The 23,067-nt window shown below is 39.3% G+C and overlaps 1 protein-coding gene across 1 annotated transcript in view; it reads left to right on the forward strand.

Annotated features, from left to right (window-relative positions):
• The window catches only part of PRTG (protogenin), a 122,939-nt gene that overhangs the window by 86,034 nt on the left and 13,838 nt on the right, over positions 1 to 23,067 (forward strand). The window contains exons 12-16 of the mRNA XM_087821337.1: positions 13,930 to 14,025; positions 14,701 to 14,887; positions 15,521 to 15,648; positions 17,358 to 17,528; positions 22,644 to 22,826. Coding sequence (XP_087677463.1) covers positions 13,930 to 14,025; positions 14,701 to 14,887; positions 15,521 to 15,648; positions 17,358 to 17,528; positions 22,644 to 22,826 — 765 coding nt within the window. The remainder of the gene's footprint in view (positions 1 to 13,929; positions 14,026 to 14,700; positions 14,888 to 15,520; positions 15,649 to 17,357; positions 17,529 to 22,643; positions 22,827 to 23,067) is intronic.

A 23,067-nucleotide genomic window follows, 5' to 3' on the forward strand; every position in this document is an offset into this window, starting at 1 on the left:
GGGCCTTAATTCTGACCCTATAAAACTATAGAAACTACATTTAAACCTCTGAAAACTTGAAGAAGTGAAGAGGCTTTCTTTTAAAGGCCCATTTTTCTATGTACATTTCCATCCTGAGAAATTACAGTGGTTGTTTTTATCATATTACTTCTCTGTCCCCTCTTACTCCAGTTGCATACTTCATGGCTCTGATTCTTGGTATATTTTATTCCCATGCTGTGTACATTTTATAAACTGGCATTCCAGGGTGACTCATTGAGAATTAAAAAAGAAAAGAAATTTGTGTTTGCATTATTTATAGTAAACATCTCTTATATTTTCAGAAATCTTACAAAATGCCTAAAAAGTGTTAGTGCTTTTCTTCTTATTGTCCTGTGTCGGACAACAGTTCAGTACAAAGATACATAGATAGGGCTGATACAGGGTGGGGCAAAAGTAGGGTAACAGTTGTTTATATGGAAAATAATACAATAATTAATAAATAATAATACAAGAATAAACTCTGATAAATAGATGCACAGAGACAGAGCTAAAACTGGCCACTAAGAAAATTAGACTATTTTGCCCTGGCCAGTGTGGCTTAGCATAGAGTGTCGGCCGGAGCACCAGAGGGTCTCAGGCTCGATTCTTGGTCAAAGGCATGTACCTGGGTTGCAGGTTCAGTCCCCAGACCTGGTGGGGGAGCATGTAGGAGGCAAGCAGTTGGTGTGTCTCTCGCACATCCATACTGCTTTCTCTCTCTCCCTCCCCCTTCTTCCTCCCCTCCCTCCCTCCCTCCCTCACACCCACTCTCTAAAAATCAATGGAAAAAGTATCCTCTACCGAGGATTAACAACAACAAAAGTAGCCTATTAAGGAAAGCTATTAAAACTATTCCACCCAGCCTGTGTGGCTCAGTGGTTGAATGTCGACCCATGAACCAGGAGGTCAGGGTTCAATTCCTGGTCAGGGCACATGCCCAGTAGGGGGTGTGTAGGAGGCAGCCGATCAGTGATTCTCTCTCGTTATTGATATTTATATCTTTCTCTCTCCCTTCCTCTCTCTGAAATCAGTTTAAAAAACTACCTGTAATATTCCTCTTCAATAAGCAACCTAACAAATTCACACGTATGGAAGACATGGATTTTAAATTTTGTTTCCTTTAATAAAAAACCCTGTATTAAAGTCATAATCTAACCTATGTGGTACTCTTTCCAAAATTATTTAATCTGAATCTAATCAGGGAATGGTCACATAAATCCAGATGGTGAGATAGCCTACAAAACATCTGGACCGGATTCTTTAACGATGTCATTGTCAGTGAAAGTGGGAGAAGGACAGGGAACAATTGCAGATGGAGGAACAGGATATTCGGTGTGTGACCCTGTGTTGGACTAGGGCGTGGTGGTGGGGAACAGCTATAAAGGACATTATTGGGACAATTTGGGAAATTTAAAAATGGACTATAAGGTAAAATTGTGTCATTGTTAAATGTATTGGAAATAATAATGGTATAGAGGATCATGTCCAAGTATTTAGATGTGAAATGTTGTGATGATTCATCAACAAACAATGTCTGTGTGTGTATGTACACTCGTACACACACTAATACGAGAACAAGAAAGAAAGCAAATACATCAGAATGTTTTAAATTTTTAATCAGTAACTTCAAATTAGGAAGTTTTACAGTGATTATGCACATGATTAAAACAACAGCACTTTTAAAATAACAGTGAGTATAAGAAACCTTAGATCTTCCGTTGAATATTTTATCAGAAAATCTTTTGGTTTCACTCCATATGCTCAAATTGTTTGAGATTCTCTATCATATGTGTTGAAAACCATTTTAAGACATTTTGAATACTTTCCAGTACCACAAAGATTTTCGATGTCTTTCAATACCTGAAAGATTTAAGGTTTATATAGAATTTGAATAGGTTATTTATACCCAATTAATACTGGCAATGACTTGTACCTGCTCATATCAAAGAACTCCTAGAATTCTCTTATCTGCTAACATTAAAATTGATTTCAGAGTGATACACTTAGCAAAGTTTCAATAAATTGTTGTAACATAGTGCTTCTTGTGAGTTCTAAAAGAGGCATAAATAAATACCCCAATCATGGTTTATCGCTATGATTGATGAGGCTGGTATTTCATCAGCTTGCATTTCCCACTTGAGAAGAAATTTAAGATTAGTTTCAGGCTGTCTACCTGCATCTTTCCCATCTTGTAAGCATGCTTTTAACTGCTGAGGGTTGAGATTTGGAGGAATGGTTATCAAACCACAGATGTTTTTGCAATGAAACTGTGCACCTCCGACCAAGTCACTGTGGTTCAGGAGATGATAGATGGTATTTTCAAAAGGGTCAAAATGGCATGGCAAGCCCATGACAGTGAAATGGAGAAATGTTAGTCCTGGAAGGAAATTTATTTCATGGCTTCAGGGGAAGTTTGGTTGTCATGAATAGGCGCTCTCTGTCAGTCTATAAAAATATTGTTTGTAAGGCAATGATGTATGTCAGACAGTGTATGTGTGTTGGCAGACAGAGCAGCTACTTAAACAAATGCTGAGCTGAGTACAGTAGCCTAAGTCAAGAGTTTTGGATGCTTTTAGGGTAAGGATTGCTCTTGATAAAAATGTGAACATAATCAAAGGAATTTATTTCATTTTCTTAAGTCAACTTCATTTGTAAATTTTATAGCCTCTTCATTGCCCTAGGAAACTGCACTGTCCTCCATTCTAACACTTTTTTTAATTATATTATAAATTCTTATAATCAGCAATTGCTTCATTTAATTCAGTTTTAAATCATTCAGGAACATACATGCGAACCAAACTCAGTACTGTTCACATAAAGACGTCATAAATTTTGGGACCATTAAGGCCGCTGCTCTTTTGGGGTCTTCCTTTCTTTCCCTCACCTCCAGGGAGATACCAGCCCTCCGTCTAATTCCGTTACCCCATGGTGCTGGGGGAGAGACTCAGCAGCAGTGTTCGCTCGTCTTCCACGTGGGCCCAGGAGGTGCCTTTCTTCCATAGGCATTCACAGAGGGACAGGAGCGTCATAAGAAAGGAACATTGAAGATCAAAAACTTTGTGGGAGCCTCCAGTATCGCTTTCAGATTTGTTTTCCAGTGTTTGGAATTAAATCAGATTTCATTTATGTCAGTGTTCAAGTGGAAGTCTTCAGCCCCAAGTATTTTTTGTATCCAGATAACCTCAAGTAATGCATTTGTCAAAAATGAAAAATAGTTTTTAAAAGAAGCCTTGAAAGCCTGACAGATGTATAAAAATGAAATCACATGGTCAAAAGAGAAAGAACATGATCAAAATATTAGTGAACATGATATAATTAGGAAAGCTTTATGCTTCTGGATTTTACAAAACAATACACTTTGTGGGGAGGAGCGGGTGTTAAAATAGAGATTATTGATGGACATATTTATTTTGGTAGGCAACTGACTCTCAGATGTTACATACAAAGAACTTTCTTCTAAATTGTTCTAAAAGTAGGAGAGGGGATGTTTTTGCTGGGAGTGAGAGGTGTTGTTTGTCTTAAGGCCCTTCAGAGGGGCAGAACAAAAGGGACTGAGTCATTTCAGGTTTAGACAAATAACTCTGCCATCAGCTTTCAGAGAGAGCTATTCTACAGAACACAGAGAAAATTGGGGGGGGGGATTGCCCACTCCATCTGCCATTCTGTATATTTTACACTCAAATATTCTATATTGTCACAGAACAGATTTATAACATTTTGGCCTAGTGATCATTTTAAAAAAATTCCTTAACATTTATAATACAAACAGTAAAAAGTGTTTATGATACGCCGTCCCTTATAGAAATTCAGTTTCTAGACAAAAGGAGAATAAATTTTTAATCTAAGTTTAAGTAAAATTTACATTCTATCAACTAAAAACCTCTGTTTTTAAATCAGCATATTCACATAAGGCATTATTTTAACCATCATGAATTGACTTTTTTCATTCTAACATTAGTCTGATGATACAAGACAACGAATCCTCTTTTAGAAAAGACCTGCTCCCCTCAGTACTGTTTTGAGGGGAGAAACACTGCAGGTCTTACAACAGTTGGACAACTTGAAGGTGAATCACATTGTGTAAGTGTGATTTGTGTTTTCATTACTGTGCTTGCACATAGCATTTTAAATCAGAGTGCTTCACTCTGCTTGCCTTTCCCACCCATCCCCCTTAGCATTTTTCCTGCTTCTCTGCCACTGGACCAGACTTGGGCTGGCCCCAGATTCTGTGTCAGAGGCCATGACCCAGGTGTCACAGCAGCCCTTACTGCTGGCCTCTCCTCTGAATAATTATAGGGGGGTATTGTGTTCAAGGGACAGGCTTGGGGGCAGTGCAGTCACCCTGGCTAGCCCAGACCAAGGAGCTCTTCAGTTGGACTGCAGGGGAACAATGGGCCAGAAAAGGCTCACACAAAACCTTGTGGCACAAAAGATTTTATTAAAAATGGACATTTGGCCAGACACTAGGTAGCATCATTCAGAATTGCACCTTCCTCACTTATTCTGAGCATTTCCTACTTCAACCTTTTCAGACTTCACATATGCTGACCTTATATCAGCAAGTTTTCAGATTGCCTCTTACCTTTGCATGTATGTTATCATTTATTTGACTATTTTTAATGCTTTGAAACTTATGTTAATTGTGACACTGTATTGCTAATATAAGCAAGGCTTTCTATAGCAGTATTTTAAGGAAGTGATTCAAAGTCATATATAATTATTTTTAAAGTGATGCTTTGTATTAAGACTTTTTATTAAGCCACCCCAGCATGTTCCACGTCTGTAAATTAAACAAGTGGCGGGGACTATCCTAAAGTAGACGTGATTGCTTTATCTTCCATTGGTCCTGGAGGATTGTGTTTCCTACAACCTGAGAAGTTTCTGTAGAAGGATGGTCAAGTCTTTACCAGATTCAAATTTTAGAAATGATGTCAAAGATGGACTGACTCCTGTAGGGTAAAGTTTTCTCATGGTCCTGACCTCAGGTTTTCTCAACTTTACCTGCCCCTGACCTGTCCACTGTGGCAGGACCGCCAACAAGGCCTCCGGAGCCTCACCAACAAGCAGTGGCTGGAAGAGACAAAAGCCTGGTTTTCATGACTCCAATATTATCTCTCATTGTTGGTCCACAGCGAAATACTTTTGTAAAAAGTTGTTTTCTATTATGTGCTTTCCAGGAAACCAAGCTTCTGGATATGTTTTACAACAAAGAATTCATAAAATTTGAATTGATGTCCATTAGTTTTACTGTCCGAGTTCATTTCCAATCAGAGAACATTTGGTCTTCATAGTGTTTGGGAGAAAGTGTGTGTGTGTGGGGGGTGCTTCCTACTAAGTGAGCCTATTAGTTTTACCTTTCATAGCTTGAGGTGTAAGGGCAGAACAGTGGTCAGAATCCAATAGGATTGGAATTCTTAGATGTTTCTCCTTAAAGTAAAATTAACTTATTCCTAAATGTTTACCTCTTTGATCATTCTAACTTTGTGTTTGATTACCTTCAATGTACATTAATATCACCCACTTATTCAGGGTCTGCAACCTGGCCTCTTTCAGACATAACCTAAAATCTGGTAGTGGGCCAAACGGGTTTAAGTCACAAAGCCACTCAGCAGGAGAGGATGCCATTCTTTGGAATATATTCTCTTAACTTACACATGTTCTAACATGTTTTTCTATTTGGCATTTCAAACATTAATGATTATATGGCCCTGGCTTTATAAAATGACCTAGAAGCATAGAATTGGAGCTGAAGGCAAGAAAAATAAGTTTAAAAAAACAACTATTCTCTGTTGTGGAAGATAGAATAATTGATGCTCATGAGGATGGTTTTGAAGCAACAAGAAATTTTCAGTTATTTCCAGCATTCTAAAGAATCAGGAAAGTTTAAAATATATTTTGGACATTTTATAGCATGAGGCAAAAGTAGTTTTACAGTTGTTCATATGGAAAATAATACAATAATTAATTAATAATACAAGAATAAACTGTTACACATACTCAAAACTGTAAACCTACTTTTGCTCCACCCTGTATATAGAAAAATCGTTAATTCTTAAAGGAAGCTAGTTTACTTATACAGAAGTGTCCTTATCTATAAAATAAAAATAATAATTCTTATTTTATAGGGTTGTAGTAAGGATTATTTAGGATAATGCATATAAAGTACATGACTAGCTCTTGGCATATAAAAGATAATACATTTTCCCCAACTACTTTATTAACAAAGAAATTAATATTTATTGTAGAACACATAGAAATACAAGAAGCAAAATAATTTAAAAATTCTAGCAGATAGAGACCACTGTTCACATTTAGGTACATATCAGAAGATAATGTGTTTTCATTCCCTTTATAGCTCTTTCTCCAGTAACCCAGAACCTCCTTGCTCCTCATGTTTTCTGCTACCCTTCTAATGAATTTACTCTGTTAAAGGACCTAGATACCAGATGTCATTCTTACTTTTGGTGACTTCTCTGCTGTATTGGACATTGTCAGCCAATCTCCTTCTCTTGGCTTCCATGACATTTTACCTTCCCAGCTCTCCTCGTGACTCTTTAAGACCACTTCCCCTCCCACCCCCAGGTTTCTATCCCTGCTGACTTTTCTCTCCCTTGGCGCCCATCCTCTGTATGGATGACTGCGGAGTGTGGTTCCCCATCCTAACTGCTGGCTCCATTGCAGCATTTCTTATCACCCACTTACTGGTCAGCTCCCCTTGAATGTTTTCCTAGTGTCTCTGATTCAGCGTGTCTTTGGCTCTTCCAAGCATATTGTTGGTCAACTCAGGCTGGTAACTTGGGAGCCTTTTTCTTCTCATTAATCCCATCTCTCAACAGCTCCATTTAGTCAGCTCTCTTCTGTCTGTATGTAATAAAATCCACAATGCCTGTTCTGGCTCTCAAAGCTCTCCGAGATCTGCCCCCAGTCTAACTTTTCTATGTGACTCTCACTCCTGTACCCTTTACTGAACTCCTCCCTGTTACTCATCCCTGATGCATGTGTTCCTGACCCCAGAGCCTTTGCTTATGCTCTTTCCTTGGCCTCGGCCTCTTCTTTTCCATGCTCACCATAAGGTCAAATTCTGCTCAAATGCACTTCTTTGAAGCCCTGCCCACCCCCACCCCCCCCAAACTAGTAGTAAGTATTCCTTCTTTTTAATTCCCTTGAACTTTTAGCAAATATCTTCCCATCTTGCATGGTACTTACTTGTACCTTTGTCTTCATTCCTCTAATACAATGGTACCTAAACAAATTTGAGAACAACTGAAATATTTCACCTTCCTAATTTTTAAAGATGAGGAAACTGGGTTCCAGGAGACTGCCCAATTTGCAGCCACACAGCTACTAAATTCAAGATTAAAATCCAAATCCCCTTATTCTCAAACCAGCCCCCTCCTCTACATTTATTTATTTAGCAACAAAAAGTTTCTACTACTTGCCAGACATTTTTCTAAGTACTTTACAAATACAAACTCATTTCGTTCCCATTTTATAGATGAGGAAACTCAATTCAAACCCAAGTAGTCTGGTTCCAGATCTATGCTCTAATCGCTGCACCAGCCCATCCTTCTACGTGAGAGGGAGCCGGGATTAGGAATCGTAGGATGCTAAGAGTATTTTATATCACTGCTATTGATATTTATATCAGTATATTATTTTTATCAGTATGTTATCGATGATATTATTATTATACATGGGCACTCCTGTGATCAGTTTTTTGAATTGATTTATTTCCCCTTACCAACAGCCTCAAAAGGTAGATGCTGTTACCATCATCATACTTATTTTATAGGTAATTTTAACCAAGGTACAGAGAGAGAAAATAACTTCCCCAACTTACTCAGGAACCACCATGCTAGAATTGGAACCCAGGAAGTCTGGGTGGGACATCTCAGCCCTTAACTACTCTCCTAGACTTCCTCCTTGCTTCTTAGTAGCACTGACTCATTAGGAAATCAGAATTCTTACCTGTTGGTTGCAGCATCCTCTGTAGAGCACAGGGGGACAAAAACAATACCTACCTCACAGGGTTTTTAAAAGTTCATTTGACAAACACTGACCCAAGGGAGCCCTTCTCCCTTTTCACTGTTGTGCATTTCGTGAAGCCTTTCATTTGGTGAAACTTAAGCAATAGCTATAGTTCGTATTTTGTGCCTGCCTGTTTTGAATTGCTCATTTGTCAGGTTCAGCTGGTATGTGAAAGCTCCCACTTCACAGCTAAATGATGGGGTCATCACTCCCCTTAGAGGCACGCAGATGCCATCTAGTGATAGACAAGAGAAACACAGGTTATTCAAGTAAGACTGGAAGGTGTGGCGGGTTTTTTTGTTTTGTTTTGTGGTCTTTCAGGAATATGTTGCAATGAAAAGTGGGGATGTTAATACCAAAGTTTTTAGTAGGTTACTTAATATGTTAAAAATGCAGCAAATGCACTTTTATTGTTAAATCATATGCTTTTAGAGTGGAATTAGGCTCTTGATCAGTGCGTCTTTTAAAAAAAATGTGGCATTACAGGGAGTCTCCTTTTATCAATTTCTGTTTTTCTTGTTCTGAGTTGTAGTTACGGAGGGTAATAAAAACCTAATTGTTAAAACTGGACATACGTAACAGAGTGAACTAATTTGTTGTGTCCATCTGCTTGCTGTTTCTAATGCTAGTCCTCAAACTCTTCCATATTTCCCATTTATGAAACAATCTACTCTTCATTAGGGAAGAAATCTCATTTTCCAAAGCATTTATCATCAGGTTGTTTTCTCTGTTAGCAGATGAGGGATTATTAGATTAATATGGAGGATGTGGAGGAAGGTGGATTTGATGCTGAGAGGATTATGCACCATGTGACATGATCGCCCAAACGGCAAGCATTCTTAGCGGCCGTAAACACAAAACAGCGCACTGTCATACACGCAAGTCAGACACATGCTTGAGAGCCCGTGCCTGCTCTGTGCATTCGCGAACATTATTGAGGACAGAGTAGTTAGAACTCAGCTTCAGTATGTGCTCATTGTTAATTTGCTGGTATTCTGGATTGTAGACCCTGCTTATGCGAACGAACATCTTTGATATTCCTTTGACTGCCCAAATTTAACTGCACCAATTTTTGGTAGTACTTTTTATGTTCTCCCAGGCAACTTTACTCACATAATAACACCAATAATATTGTGTGTGCACTAATTATAGAAAATGTACAAAGTACTTAATAGGCACGATTTCATTTAATACTTGGAAAATTCCTCTAAGGGATCGTATCTCTGTTTTCCAAAGGCAAATAAATTGAGGTTAAGAAAACGCAAGAAACTTGTTCAACGTTATACGATTAGCAAGTAATGCAGAGACTTCATTTACCAATCTGTCTCCTTTGGGAGACTGAAATTAAAAGCAAAAGCTATGTCTTTCTAATCCTTGAGTCTTTTGTACAGTGCCTGATTTTTAGGAGGCACCGGGTAATTTTTTGATACCTGTGAACTCTTCCTTGACCAAAGCAGATGTCTGGTTCTGATTCCTCCTTATGTGAATCAGACTCGAGTTAGAAGAGCTAGTGGTGAGAGTAAGTCGAGAGGAAAGAAGTGACGCAAGTCCTGGAGCCAGTGGAGTGAAGATAACAGGGTAGAGCCATAGCAATGTTTCGAGAAGGAGAGTTTCATTTTTCGGCCGAAGGTTGGCTGCCTGATAAAGACATTACTTTGGCCGGGGCCAGGATTTTGTTAACCTAACCTGACACTCCATAGTTTAATTTGAACTTTCTTTCTTGACCCTTCAGCTTTATATATTGCTAAGCCTTTAAGCAACTTTAACCATAAATCCAAACACTACCTATGTGAGCCATCAGCCCTGGGACCATTAAGAGTTAGCCCTATTGAGGAGTGATTTTTACACCCCTTGCGTTAAGTTTTGGAGAAATTGGGACCAACTTTCTCCGTGTCCCCTGGCTTGGTTTTGCGAAGGCCTGCTTTATTCTTTGTGGCTGCCGTTCCTGACTCTGCTGTTTTTCCCCCAAACCACAAAGCCCAACTCTGCTGAGTCTCTGTAACCAAGCACCACATATGTGGCGGGCGATGCTTAACTCAAGACGAGCTGTAACAGACCGTGGGAACTGGGTCCTCTGGTACTTCAGTGTCAATCCTGGGTCTCTTCTTTGTCCCTTATGCATCAGAGGGTCTTTGCAGGACTGCAGAGTTTTAGGATCTGTGCTACTTAAGCTGAGGCACATTATTTCTGCATTTAACTGTATTTAATATTTGGTCCTAAACTATTTTTTTCTACTCTGTATCTTTCATTTTGCTCCTTGTGTAGCCTCTCATCTGTTTTCTCTCTTAGTTAATGCCTCTTATTGCCTGATAATAATGCACATCTCAACATTATTTGAGGGCTCTGGTCCCTGGGTCCCTTCTTAAATTTACAGACAGTACATGAAATCAAATTTCTAATAAATCGGTGAACAGGAATAAACCAGGTTGTTCCAGGGTCTCTGGATTAACAAACCAAAATAATATAGGGACTGTATTTTGAGATTGGAGTCATATCTTTTAAAATCTAAGAGGCACACATGGCAAATGCGTGTGACCCACTGCTCAGCTTCTCCCCCATCTTGGCACTTTTTATTTTTTTAAACAAGATTCTTTGTAGAGCATGAAGAGATCACATGTGAACAAATGTGAATGGATTTTCCCTCTCCTCTAAATTATTTTTCCCACATAGTATCATAGTATGGCCTACTTATTTTTTCTACTAAAATCATTTCCAAAATTACCCTGGTTCTTGTCTTACCTTTTGTGTGTGGATAGGAAGGAATCGAGTGCACCCCCATGTGCTTGATCTGCCTGCTCATTGGTTTACCTTTTTCTGACCTCACGTAAACTAGCAGGGGAAGCAGCCCAGCACTGGAGAGGCTTGTGCGGGCTACTTGGATGAGTTCCAGATGGCGCCAGAAGGCGCGCTCCTCCTCGCAGTGGGCTTGCTGGAGTCTGCCGAGTCCCCCGGGGAAAGCCAGGTGCTCGGGGCCTGAAGGGAGCACCTCTGCGCTCTCATCTCAGGACCATAAGCTGCTTCTGCCTGATCACCAAAAAGAGAGGTTAAGTCTGGGTTTTAAATTTAGTGTAAACAGTTCATTTTTTTTTAAGAGGAAGAAGGGAAAACTTGAAGAATTAATTTTAGTGTTTCAAAAAAAACCCAGAAACCATTCCAGAGAAGTATTCATGAAGTGTTGATCTGTTGTTTGCACAGGAGATAAAGATTAATCTCTCCACCTATCTCCTTAAGCCTCATTAAAATCGGTTTTCTATGAGAGATGGCTGGGTCCGTGTCTGGCTCCCTGAGACTGAGCTACTTTGGGCAAATTCTGTGTCATCCTTCCTTTTCTGTATGTGCTGCCTTCCTGACATAATACCTCACACTCAGCAAGCTCTCCTAAAGATATTCTAACTGAGCACAGACAAAATGAAGAAAAAAAAAAAAGTTTTAATCCTCACCAGAGGACATGCTGAGAGAGAGGAAAGGAGAAAGAAGGGCAGAGAGCGAGCGAGGTCAACGTGAGAGAGCAACGTCGATTGGTTGCCTTTCATACGCCCCTGTCTGGGGAGTGAACTACAACTCTTTGGTGCCCAGGGCGATGCTCCACCAACTGAGCCACTGCAGCGGGGCAAGAAGTATTTTTGTTTTGTTTTTTCGTTTGTTTTTTTAAATATATCTTTATTGATTTCAGAGAGAGAGGAAGGCAGGGAGAGAGAGATAGAAACATCAATGATGAGAAAGTCAATGATCGACTGCCTCCTGCATGCCCCCGACTGGGGATGGAGCCCAAAACCCAGGCATGTGCCCTGACCGGTAATCAAACCCCGATTCGCCTGGATCCTAGGTCAACGCTCAGCCGCTGAGCCACGCCTGGCCGGTGCAGGAGGTAGTTTTGAAGATGGCTCTGCGAATTTATTAAGAACTAATAAATTCTTAATAAATTTATTTGCTCACCCTGACAGCTTTGCCTCAGTGGTTAGAGCTTTGGCTCCCATAGTGAAGGGTCCCAGGTCGATTCTCGCCAAGGGCAAGCACCTCTGTTACAGGTTCGATCCCCTGCCCTGGTTGAGGTGCGTGCGGCAGGAAGCCAATCCGTGTGTCTCTCTCACATCGATGTTTCTCTCCCTCGCTCCCACTCTCTCTTGAAAAGCAATAGAAAAAATATCCTTGAGTGAGGATTAAAAAACAACCGAAAAAAACTAGGCTGCAAAGAGCGTGTTATCCCATTTTTACCCATTCAGAGGGAGTTTTCGTAATACTGAACTCGGGATCCAGTTGACTGATGAGTTCAGCAATATGGTAGGAGGAGAGAAAGAAAAAGCATATTCAAATTAAGTAGCCTTTAATCTGAACCAAACCTTTTGAATCTTAGAATTTCAGCACTGGGTGCTGGAAATAATTTGAGTGATGAAATCCAAATATGTGTCTATGTTCCCTGGTAATCATTTTATAAAATATTTGAGCCCGGCCAGGCGTGGCTCAGCAGTTGAGCATCGACCTAGGATCCAGGTGATCAGGGTTCGATTCCCGGTCAGGGCACATGCCTGGGTTGTGGGCTCGATCCCCAGTCAGGGGCGTGCAGGAGGCAGCCGATCAAAGACTCTCATCATTGATGTTTCTATCTCTCTCTCTCTCTCTCCTTTCCTCTCTCTGAAATCAATAAAGATATATTAAAAAATAAATAAATAAAAATTTTAAAAAATACTTGAAAACATTTCTATTTTGAAATTCCTTATATAAGGAGACAAACTTGCTATGACAGGCACATGTATTTGTATAAATTTAAAGGCCCTATACTGTCATATCCACAAGTTCTTGGTTCAGCTTTATATGACATTAGACATGCTACTTCATACCTTTTTAACACAGTTTTTTAAAATGGGAATAACATTTTGTGATACTCGAGATTATGTCTTAAGTGTTTTCACAACACATTCCAAAAAATGGTAACTATATGAGATGATGGATACATTAATTAGATTGAGTGCAGTGATTATTTCACAGTGTATATGTATATCAAACATCAAGTTGTACACCTTAAAAATAAACAACTTTTATTTGTCAACTATACCTCAATAAAGCTAGGGGGAAAAATACATTATTTCTGAATAGTATTTATTTTGCCCTAAGCAAACACTCTGTAGGTATAAATGGTTATGCTTAAAGTTACTGATATCATTAAACTTATTATGTATTTTCTAAAGTATATAATTTAACTTTTATAGTCAATTATTTCTCAAAGGCCAGAAATTTTGTTGTTGTTTTACTAGGCATGGGACGGGGCAGACATTAGTTTCCAGATTGTGATAGTTAATGAGTGCCAGTAGAGGGCGCGCCAACTCATCTTTCTTTGTAAATTTAGCGCTCAACTTGATGAGGCAGGTTTGTGAAAAGGGCATGCTTGGAAATTAACACAGGATTTGAAAGATTTCAAATGTACTAAAGGATGACAATTGTAATTCTCCTTAACCTTGAGGGGGAAAATATCCGACTATGGTTTTCATACTTTTCATAAACTCCTTTCAAATAATTAGACAACACCTACATAGTGTGACTTCTTGTAAGTGATTCATCACATAACCAAGTCTTTTAAAATCAAGAATCTGTCTCTGCTCAGTTGAGGAAGAGGAGGAGGAGGAGTGGTGTAAGTAATGTTATTGTTTGAAGTGAGGTGAAGCAAAGTAAAATTTTAAATAATTGGTGGAGAGACCCAATAGCAATGTCATATGAAGGTGAATTGCTGAGTCATTGTGTAGGATAGGGAAAGGGAAAGTTTTATTTTACTTAGAACTGGTATTCATTCAGAAGACTTAAAAACCAAAAGTCTAGAAAAGCTCTAGGACCTTTGTTTGTATCTAGATGGCTGGACCTAATTATTACCTGTTGATTTCTTTATAGACCCCAGAAGAAAATACCACGTGAGGCTGCTGGCTTACAACAACATAGAAGATGGTTATCAGGCAGATCAGACGGTCAGCACCCCAGGATGTGTGTGTAAGTCCGAGTTACTGTAGCTCGACGGCTCCTTTCAGTTTGTATGGCTCACACTCCTTTTTCTCATCTTCTTTTAAATCTGTCTCATTGCTACTTGGAAGCCTTAGTAGATTGATTACTTTATATTCTCCATGGTGCCTATGATAGTATCTTCAACAAGTACTTGCTCAGTAAATATTTAAGAGATGTGTTTAATTATAAGAACTTATTTTACTTTTGCATTCAAAAGACCATAAGACATTTAACTGGGAAAAATAACCCTGAATACCTTCATATACTGAATTTTCTTTCATCTGCTCTATCCTTGAGGCTAGTTATTTCCTTCCAGTTACTGTTCAGTTTTATTACTACTAAGAGCTGTTTGATTTTATTGCTATTAAAGTGGGTGTCAGTCTAGTTTTCAGTCCACTCCTGGCTTTCCGAATTCTGGTGGCTAGTAGCTTGACGTCTCTCTGCCTCTGTTTTACAATCTAAGTGTTGATAATATTTGATTCCTTACATAATTCTTGGAAGAGTCGCTCAGGTTTGAATAATATATCTCTAGACCACTGCAAACCTCTCGAGGAAGAAAGACCTAAAGTCAACGTATCGGGTGGGTGTTAGGATTTTACCATTTACCACTTTCTACAGTAAATGTTATGCCGTGCAGTAAATTAACATTGTCTCTTTTAATAGCTGTCCGTGATCGCATGGTCCCCCCTCCTCCTCCACCCCACCATCTCTATGCGAAGGCTAACACCTCATCTTCCATCTTCCTGCACTGGAGGAGGCCTGCGTTCACCACTGCGCAAATAATTAACTACACCATTCGCTGTAACCCTGTCGGCCTGCAGAATGCTTCTTTGGTTCTATACCTTCAAACGTATGTAGCTTCTATTAATGGTGGTTTTCTTGGCTCCCCTCCCCATTCATACTTCCTCCCATCTTGGGCCAACTTGAGCTTCAGCTGTAAGCATCTGTCTCAGGACTTGCCTTGCTTATAAAATGCCCGGGGATTTTGCACCTTTCCCATATTCAGTTCTGAAACCTCATTTTTTGACATTTAATTTCCGTAAAAGATTTTTTTGTTTGTTTCCCCGGCCTCATGCAAAAAGATGAGGCAAGAAGCTATTTTTAGTTTCATGTGGCTAAAGAAAAGCATGTTTAAAGAAAGAAACAAAAGATTGCTTTCATGCTGGCATCAAAAAATAAAGCTAGTTATTCTGTTTTCTAGGTTATAGATAAAAAGATGCCTGTCACTGCGATTTAAAAGCATAATTTGACTTCCAGCATTTCAGAGGAGATCCCTTTGTTAGGGCATTTGTAGGCAATTTGTATGGCAATCCGTAGGCGTATTTTTATAGGATAATACCAAATATAGCATATAATAGTCAAATTAAATTGTTATTTTAGTGTTAAAAAATTTAGTATGCTCTACCTGTAGATTGAAAGTACTGACAGTCTTTGAGAAACAATGTGCTAACAGCATTAACAACATCATTGCTCATTTTTATAGATCAGAAACTCACATGTTGGTTCAAGGTCTAGAACCAAACACCAAATATGAATTTGCTGTCCGATTGCATGTGGATCAACTTTCCAGTCCCTGGAGCCCCGTCGTCTACCATTCTACACTCCCAGAAGGTAACGAAGGCAGCTCTCTTATGGGTTTTATCTAAATGTGTAACAAATACATGTGTCACTTTGAAGAGGATACTATCCTTGTTGCCAGTTGATGTGTATGTATTTGTTTTGTTTTGTTTTTTAACTTTTGAGATTTCTTTCCTTTATTAAATTGATTCTCTCCCCTCTCAGTACATGTATTGCACAAGCAAATGGGCTTAAATCAGGTGTGCTATTCAAGGTGTGCTGATCAAGGCTGCACCGAAATAATTTTAAATGTAAATAAGTGAATAATGTATATGTTGGGAGCCAACATGAGAACCTATATATTTATGTGTATGTAGCTTGATGCCATGCGCAGTGCGTAGATGTAATATGTGATTGAGCACCAATTCTATAGCTTACCTGTGGCTCTCACTAAGATATTTTTTGTCTCCAAAACTTGTATTTCCTTTTCTCTAGAATGAGGGTGAAGGACTAGATGGTCTATGAGGACCTCTATTTTAATTATGCTGAAAGAAAGCAAAGAGCATTTATTTTCGTGAGCAAAGGCTTCTTTGCTATGGTTTTGACAATATTTCATATTCTGTGTGGTGCCCAGCTCTTCACACTTTTAGCTTATATTAAAAATGGGGTCAGTTAAAATCCCAAGACTTCCCTACTTTTCACAGATGTAGATTATTAGTGTAAAGACTGCCCTTGAACTCACTGGTCCACAGCTTTTTGAAGAATAACTGAGTGTTCCTGGCCACTGAAGTATTTTCTTCAGTGACTTCCTAGAGCAGGTCGAGTATATATTCTATACATTTTAATAAGAAATACTTGAATAGATTCAATACTTAATGGAGTAAGACAGTACCTAATGAGCGGGTGCTACTGGGGGACTGTAAACCTAGCTAGTGATTAGTGTGGCAAAACCATGTCAAGAGCCCTAAAAATGCTTACAACCTCTGATTTAGTAATTCCCCATCTAGGAATCTACCTTCTCCTTTATATTTTTAAGATGTTTTGAATATTATAAAAATGAGATTAGCTTTCAGGAAGAAAAGAAAAATAGTGTTTTAGCCCTGGCTGCTGGTGCTCAGTGGTTAGAGTCTATGCCCATGCACGGAAGGGCCTCGGGTTTTTTGTGTGTGTGTTTTTCAAATATATCTTTATTGATTTCAGAGAGAGGAAAGGAGAGGGAGAGAGAGATAGAAACATCAATGATGAGAGAGTCATTGATCGAGCCCACAACCTGGAATCCCACCAGGAACCGAACCCCAATCGCCTGGATCCTAGGTCGATGCTCAACTGCTGAGCCACGGCCGGGCGGGCGTCGGGTTTGATTCCCAGTCAAGGACACGTACCTGGGTTATAGGTTCGATCCCCAACCCTGGTTGGGATGTGTGCAGAAAGCAACCAATCGAGGTGCTTCTCTAACATTAATGTTCTTTCTCTCTCCCTCTCTGTCTCTCTGTCTCTGTCTGTCTCTCTCTCCTCTCTCTCCCTCCCTCCTTTCCACTCTCTGAAAAGCAATGGGAAAAGTATCCTCGGGTAAGAATTAACAAAACAAAAAAAATATTATTTTGCTATTATCACTAATAATCAGTAAGAGCTGAGCTTTTCAGATGTTTTTATAGTGGTTTCTAGTTTTTCAAACTGTTTTCTATGCCTACCATTCTGTTAGCCAGGTACTTGAGTGTGTTTGACTATCCTAGTAACACCATATTTTCTACTTGTGTGCACAGCACCAGCAGGGCCACCAGTTGGAGTGAAGGTCACGCTGATAGAGGATGACACTGCCCTGGTTTCTTGGAAGCCCCCGGATGGTCCAGAGACGGTTGTAACACGCTATACTATCTTATATGCATCGAGGAAGGCCTGGATTGCAGGAGAGTGGCAGGTTCTACACCGAGAAGGTAAATATGATCGTAAATTACCAAAGAAAATGAAAAGTTAAGATTAGTAATAATAAGGAAACAAAGGGAAAGAGGGATCTAGAGTTTGTTTTGAATTTATATTTATGAAGTAACACATTATTAAGGGTTTTGGTTTTACTCAGAGAGCGTTGGGAAGCCATTGACATATTTGAAGCGTGAGCATGTGATTGGCATTTCAGAGAGATCGCTCTGACTTTTGTGAATAGAACAGATTTGGTTGAGGGAGTGGGCGGCAAGAGACTAGGAAGTAATTGTAATGGTCCAGGAAGGAGAGGGTAAACCTAGATTAGGGTGGCGAGACTTGAGATGGAAAGGAGAGGATGGTTGAGAGACATTATTAAGGAGGGAAAATCAGCAGGACTTAGTAGCTTAAGGAGGGAGGGAGAGGGGTAAGGGAGGAAAGGTTGTTACAGGTAATCACTAGATTTCCCTTGGTGGTGTGCCTTGCACTGGAGCAGCAAACACTGGGAGAGGACCTGATTTAAGGGAGAAGACCTTTGTACAGCTACTAAAATGGTCCGCTGGCAAATAAATTGACCCACATGAATATTAACGTCCACTTGAGTACAGGGAAAAGCTGATTAGGGCTTATGAACACTGAATTTAATTTTTTAACTCCCACCTATTTTTAGCTGAGTAAAACTGAATTCTAAAACTCTTGATATTCTCACTGCATGCTCTTACCGTTATATTCTTTTAACACTTTTGGGTCTTTCATTTGGACAAGTCTGCATGCCTGTTTTTAGATGGGCCATCACATAAATAGTAAAACTTCATTATTTTGGCACTTTCTTAATTCAAAGGTACATGCTGGGAAAAGAACAGTTTGCCAAGCAGTTAAAAGCTTAAGAACAATTTCAAGAAGGAAATTTGTTGGCCATCTACATATTCTAAACAATTTACAGTATGTACTAGGCACTTACACATACATTTTGCCTTTTAAGGGGAATATTTATCCAATTAAGAAAATAAACTTCAAAGACACTGTGTGGGTGTAATAAACTCTGTGCAATTGTAAAATAAACAAATGACAAATTTAGCTGGAGTTTTGATAGTTGTATATTCATATTTCTCATTGAGTAGAAGCCCCACTAAGGAAAGATTCCCTAGTCACCGAAGAGACGTACTTGCTAGCAATACGGTTTTATATTTGTATCAGTTGTCTGTTGCTACCTCAGAAACCACTCTATAACTTAGCTACTTTACCTTCTCACAATTCTGCGAGTCAGCAGTTTGGACTGGGATCAGCTGGGCAGCTCTGTTGGTCTCTCCTCAGGTCACTCATGAGGCTGTAAATCATCTCACAGTTTCAACAGAGTGAAGGTAGCTTAAAAACAGCGAGAGAGAGCTCTGACACCAGGATGAGAGGAGGGAGCCCATGGACAAAGCTTTGCAAGCCTCTGCTTGCATCACATTTGCTAATGTCCACTGGGCAAAGCAAATCATGTAGGCAAGCCCAGAGTTAGTGTGGCAGAGGACTACCCACGGGTGTGGACAGATGGACGTATAATTTACTTGGGCCTATTAGTCTTACAGTCTACCATAATATTTTTAAAATGTAGAATTCACTTTTACTTAATTATTTCTGAAATGATTTATTGATATAAAAATTTGACCAAATGATAAATCTGATTTACTGAGGTATTTTATAAATATTAATAAAGAATTTTGCCCGGCTGGTGGGGCTCTGGTTGAGCATCAACCCATGAACCAAAAACTCCCTGATTCAGTTCCGTCAGGGCACATGCCGGGATTATGGGCTCCATCCCCAGTAGGGGGCGTGTGGGAAGCAGGCGATCCATGTCTCTCTCTCATGGATGTTCCTCTCTATTCCTCTCCCTTCCTGTCTCTCTCAAATCAATAAAAACATATTTAAAAAAAAAAATTTAATCACATTAGCACATACTTCCTTTAGCTCTTCATTTGTATCTGCCTAAAAAGAAACAATATTTTATTTTGGTAAAGGTGAGGAAAAGATGGGAAGAGAGAGTATATCACTATTAACCTCCAATACATATTGGTTTATGTATATTTACATATATAAATAACTCACATATTTATTGCTAAGTGGAATAAGATTTTTTTCATTAGTTAAAACATTTTTAAAATGTTCCTGGTGACCATATGATATTTGTGGCTAAAATTGTATATGCTAAAGTGGTTGAACAGAAATGTGATGTGAAAATATGCTTGTGTGTAATTTCGAGGATCAGAAATGACAACCTTTATGCAGCACAAACTATTTAGTTATTTTAAAATCTAAAAGGCACTATAGGAAATCATGCTCTTACTATAGCAGTTCCTGAACTCTGTTCCTCACAGCATGAGTTTCCCAAGATTGCAAAGGTGCCCCTCTCCAAAAAAAAATTTAAAGTCTCATGACTAAATAAATTTGAGTAACACCGTATACTATTGCACATACTATTAGAGATTCACATTGGAAATTAAAGTCCTGTACTAAAGGATCCCATTTAAATCAACATTTGCCAAATAAATTGGACTACTAATAGTAGGAATATAACTGATGGATCAAATGAATTCTTATTGAATGATTCCTGTGTGACAGGCTCTTTTCTAGACAGTATCACAGTGAACAAAACAGTGTTCCTTCCCCATTGGAGCTTACATCTTAGGAAACACACAAGCAAATATAAAAATATTCAGGTAGTATTGTAAGTGCTATAAACTACAATAAGGGGAAAAGAAAAAGTGATGGAGGTAGTAAGACAAGTTCTTCTGAAAGAAATGACATCTGAGCAGAGCCATGAGGATATCTGGGGGAAGTGCAAAGGCCCTGAGACACAAGGGTGCTTCGAACATTAAAGGAACTAGAAGGCAAGGGAGGCTAGAGTAGGGGGAAGAGCAGGCAGTGGGAAATGAAGGGGATTTGGACAGCGGTGATAAGGGCCTTGTATGCCTGACTGTGGACCCCAGATTTGATTCTAAGAGAGAAGGAAGATAGTGGAGACTGTTGATCAGATTTACATTTTAAAAGGATTACTCTGGCAGCCACCTGAAAAAAATGATTCTAAGGAGGTAAGAATAGAAGCTAGAGACTATTTAATACTCTTTAGTGTCCATGTGAGAATTAATGGGCGTTTGGACAGGGATGATAATGGGGAAGGTAATGAGGAATGATTAAAACATAATTTGAAAGAACAGCCTACTAGATTTGCTGCAGATTGATGTGTGAGGGGGAAAAAGCAGAATTGGTGAGGAAAATCAAAGGTTTGGTTTTGCACATATTAAATTTGAGATGCCTCTTGGATAAGCAGGTAAAGAGGTTGAGCAAGCAGTGGGAAGATTAAGTTCATGGGGTTATGGTATATTTTAGAGGTCGCCAAGGTGTAGGTGATATTTAAGACTGGCACTGGTGCTGTACACCTGAAACTAATACAAAATAGTAGTGAATGTAAACTATAATTTAAAAACTTTAGGGAAAAAAGACTGTGGAACTGGAAAAAAAATCACTCAGAATGTTGATGGGAGACAGCTGGAAATCTTACCCATTGCCTTTACATTTTAAACGAACACTCCTTTGGTAACAAAATAGCTTATATTTTAATACAAGTTCAGTTGGCATTTGCTGAGAATTATCTTGTATAGGCATTACACTAGCTGTTCATTCATATTCCGCTGTTCACATAGGAAATAAATATCTGTCCTCCAGAAAGGAAGAGGAGCAGGAGGTTGGGAGGAAGACCTACTGTCACAAGTGTGTCAGACACTTGCTCAGCGGTAGTTTATATAATCTTTATTATAATTACATGAGCTGGGAATTATTGCCCCCGTGAGGAAAAGTAAAGTTCAGTAAGGTGCCCCAAGTCACAAATGACTTAGTTGGTCGGGTGCCAGCATTTGGTGAACAGTGATACAATACAGACTATTACAGTGCCTGGTTTGTGAAGCTCCTAGTCTGGTGAAGAGTCAGACACATACAAAAGGCAGTAGACTGGAATAATCACAGTGAGATTGAGGCAGTCTGCTGAGAGAATATAGGGACACTCAGCTCACTTTAATATTTGGGAACTGCTTTGAGTGTGCTCATAGGGGAACCAGAATCTCAGTTTCGTTTTTTTTTGGTCTGAAGGAAAGGGGGCATGCGTGTACACAAACACGCTCAGCTCACCCGCTCTTAAAATTTAAATTAAATGAAAAGACTTTTAATTTCAGGTAGTGATTAGTTTTTGCCAAGCACGTTTAAAAAATAAAATGTAAAGTATTCTGTGATAAAATGGAAGCTCAATTTATTTATGTGTCTGTCTGTGAAGAAATGGAAATATTTTTCCTCCTAGCTAATTGCAACATGTCACAATGCATCTCTGTTTTTTAATTCACCTGCCTAAGAACATGGGAAGGCTGCAAAGGCTCTTCCTGATTCTAAATACGGCTCAGTTTGTTTATTTAACAGTTGTGTACTCAAGTAGCTCACACTCTCTTTGGGCCAAGTTGAAACCATAGAATATAAAAACAAGCTGTTTTTGGCTCCTCACATTGCCACTTGGTTCAGCTGCCTCACAGCATGTGATCTGCAGAGGTGGCCTCTGAATCATGTCCTCAGCTCGAAGATCACCCCACAGTTCACTTGCATAATGAAATACACTCTTTCAAGTGCATTAGAGTAAAAACCATTATATACATGTATAAAAACATTTTATAACTCTGTATATGTTATATATGTAAAACTATTTATTTGTAAAAAACATATATATATATATGTATGTATGTATAAAACAAACCAAAAAAGCATGCTACTCTTAAGAACTACTCCTGAAACAGAATTTCAGAGAATTATGTAGGGGAAATGTCCGTGGTACACTATTCAGCGAAAACTCTAGGATAGAGAAATGCATGTAGTCAGTACGTACTCACACACGTATGCTGCAGACACACATGCATATACCCCAGATGTTAACAGTGGGAGATTGTCATTGTACTTATATTTAGCTTTATCTTTCCAAGTGTTCTACAGTGAGCATGTGTTACTTTTACAATGAGAAAAATATTTTTAAAATGAAGTGCCATGATCGTGTGATTGAAAGAACGCGTAAAAGATAAAGTTTACTTAATTTGTCATTGATGTGTTTTTAATAGGGGCAATAACCATGGCTTTGTTGGAAAACCTGGTGGCAGGAAACGTGTACATTGTCAAGATATCGGCATCCAATGAAGTGGGGGAAGGACCCTTTTCCAATTCTGTGGAGCTGGCGGTGCTTCCAAAGGAAACTTCTGAATCGAATCAGAGGCCCAAGCGTTTAGATTCTGCTGATGCCAAAGGTCTGTATACTGTCACAGTCGCTGATTGTTCTTAAGAAAAGAAAGTGCAGATGTGCTTCTCACCTCCCTGCGCTTGATTCCCACTCCAACGATGGCCACCGCCCGAAACCTGCGCAGTTCCTCGGCTTGTTGCCAGGCGGCGCTGAGGCTGTGGGGCGGCGTGGCTCTTGTCTGCGCTCCTGGAAGAAGGCAGGCTTGCCTCAGAGCTGACTGCAGCCTTCAGACCACTGTGTCCCGGGTG

This window comes from Miniopterus natalensis, chromosome 1, assembly GCF_054644295.1.
Source record: "Miniopterus natalensis isolate mMinNat1 chromosome 1, mMinNat1.hap1, whole genome shotgun sequence".
Taxonomy (NCBI): Eukaryota; Metazoa; Chordata; class Mammalia; order Chiroptera; family Miniopteridae; genus Miniopterus; species Miniopterus natalensis.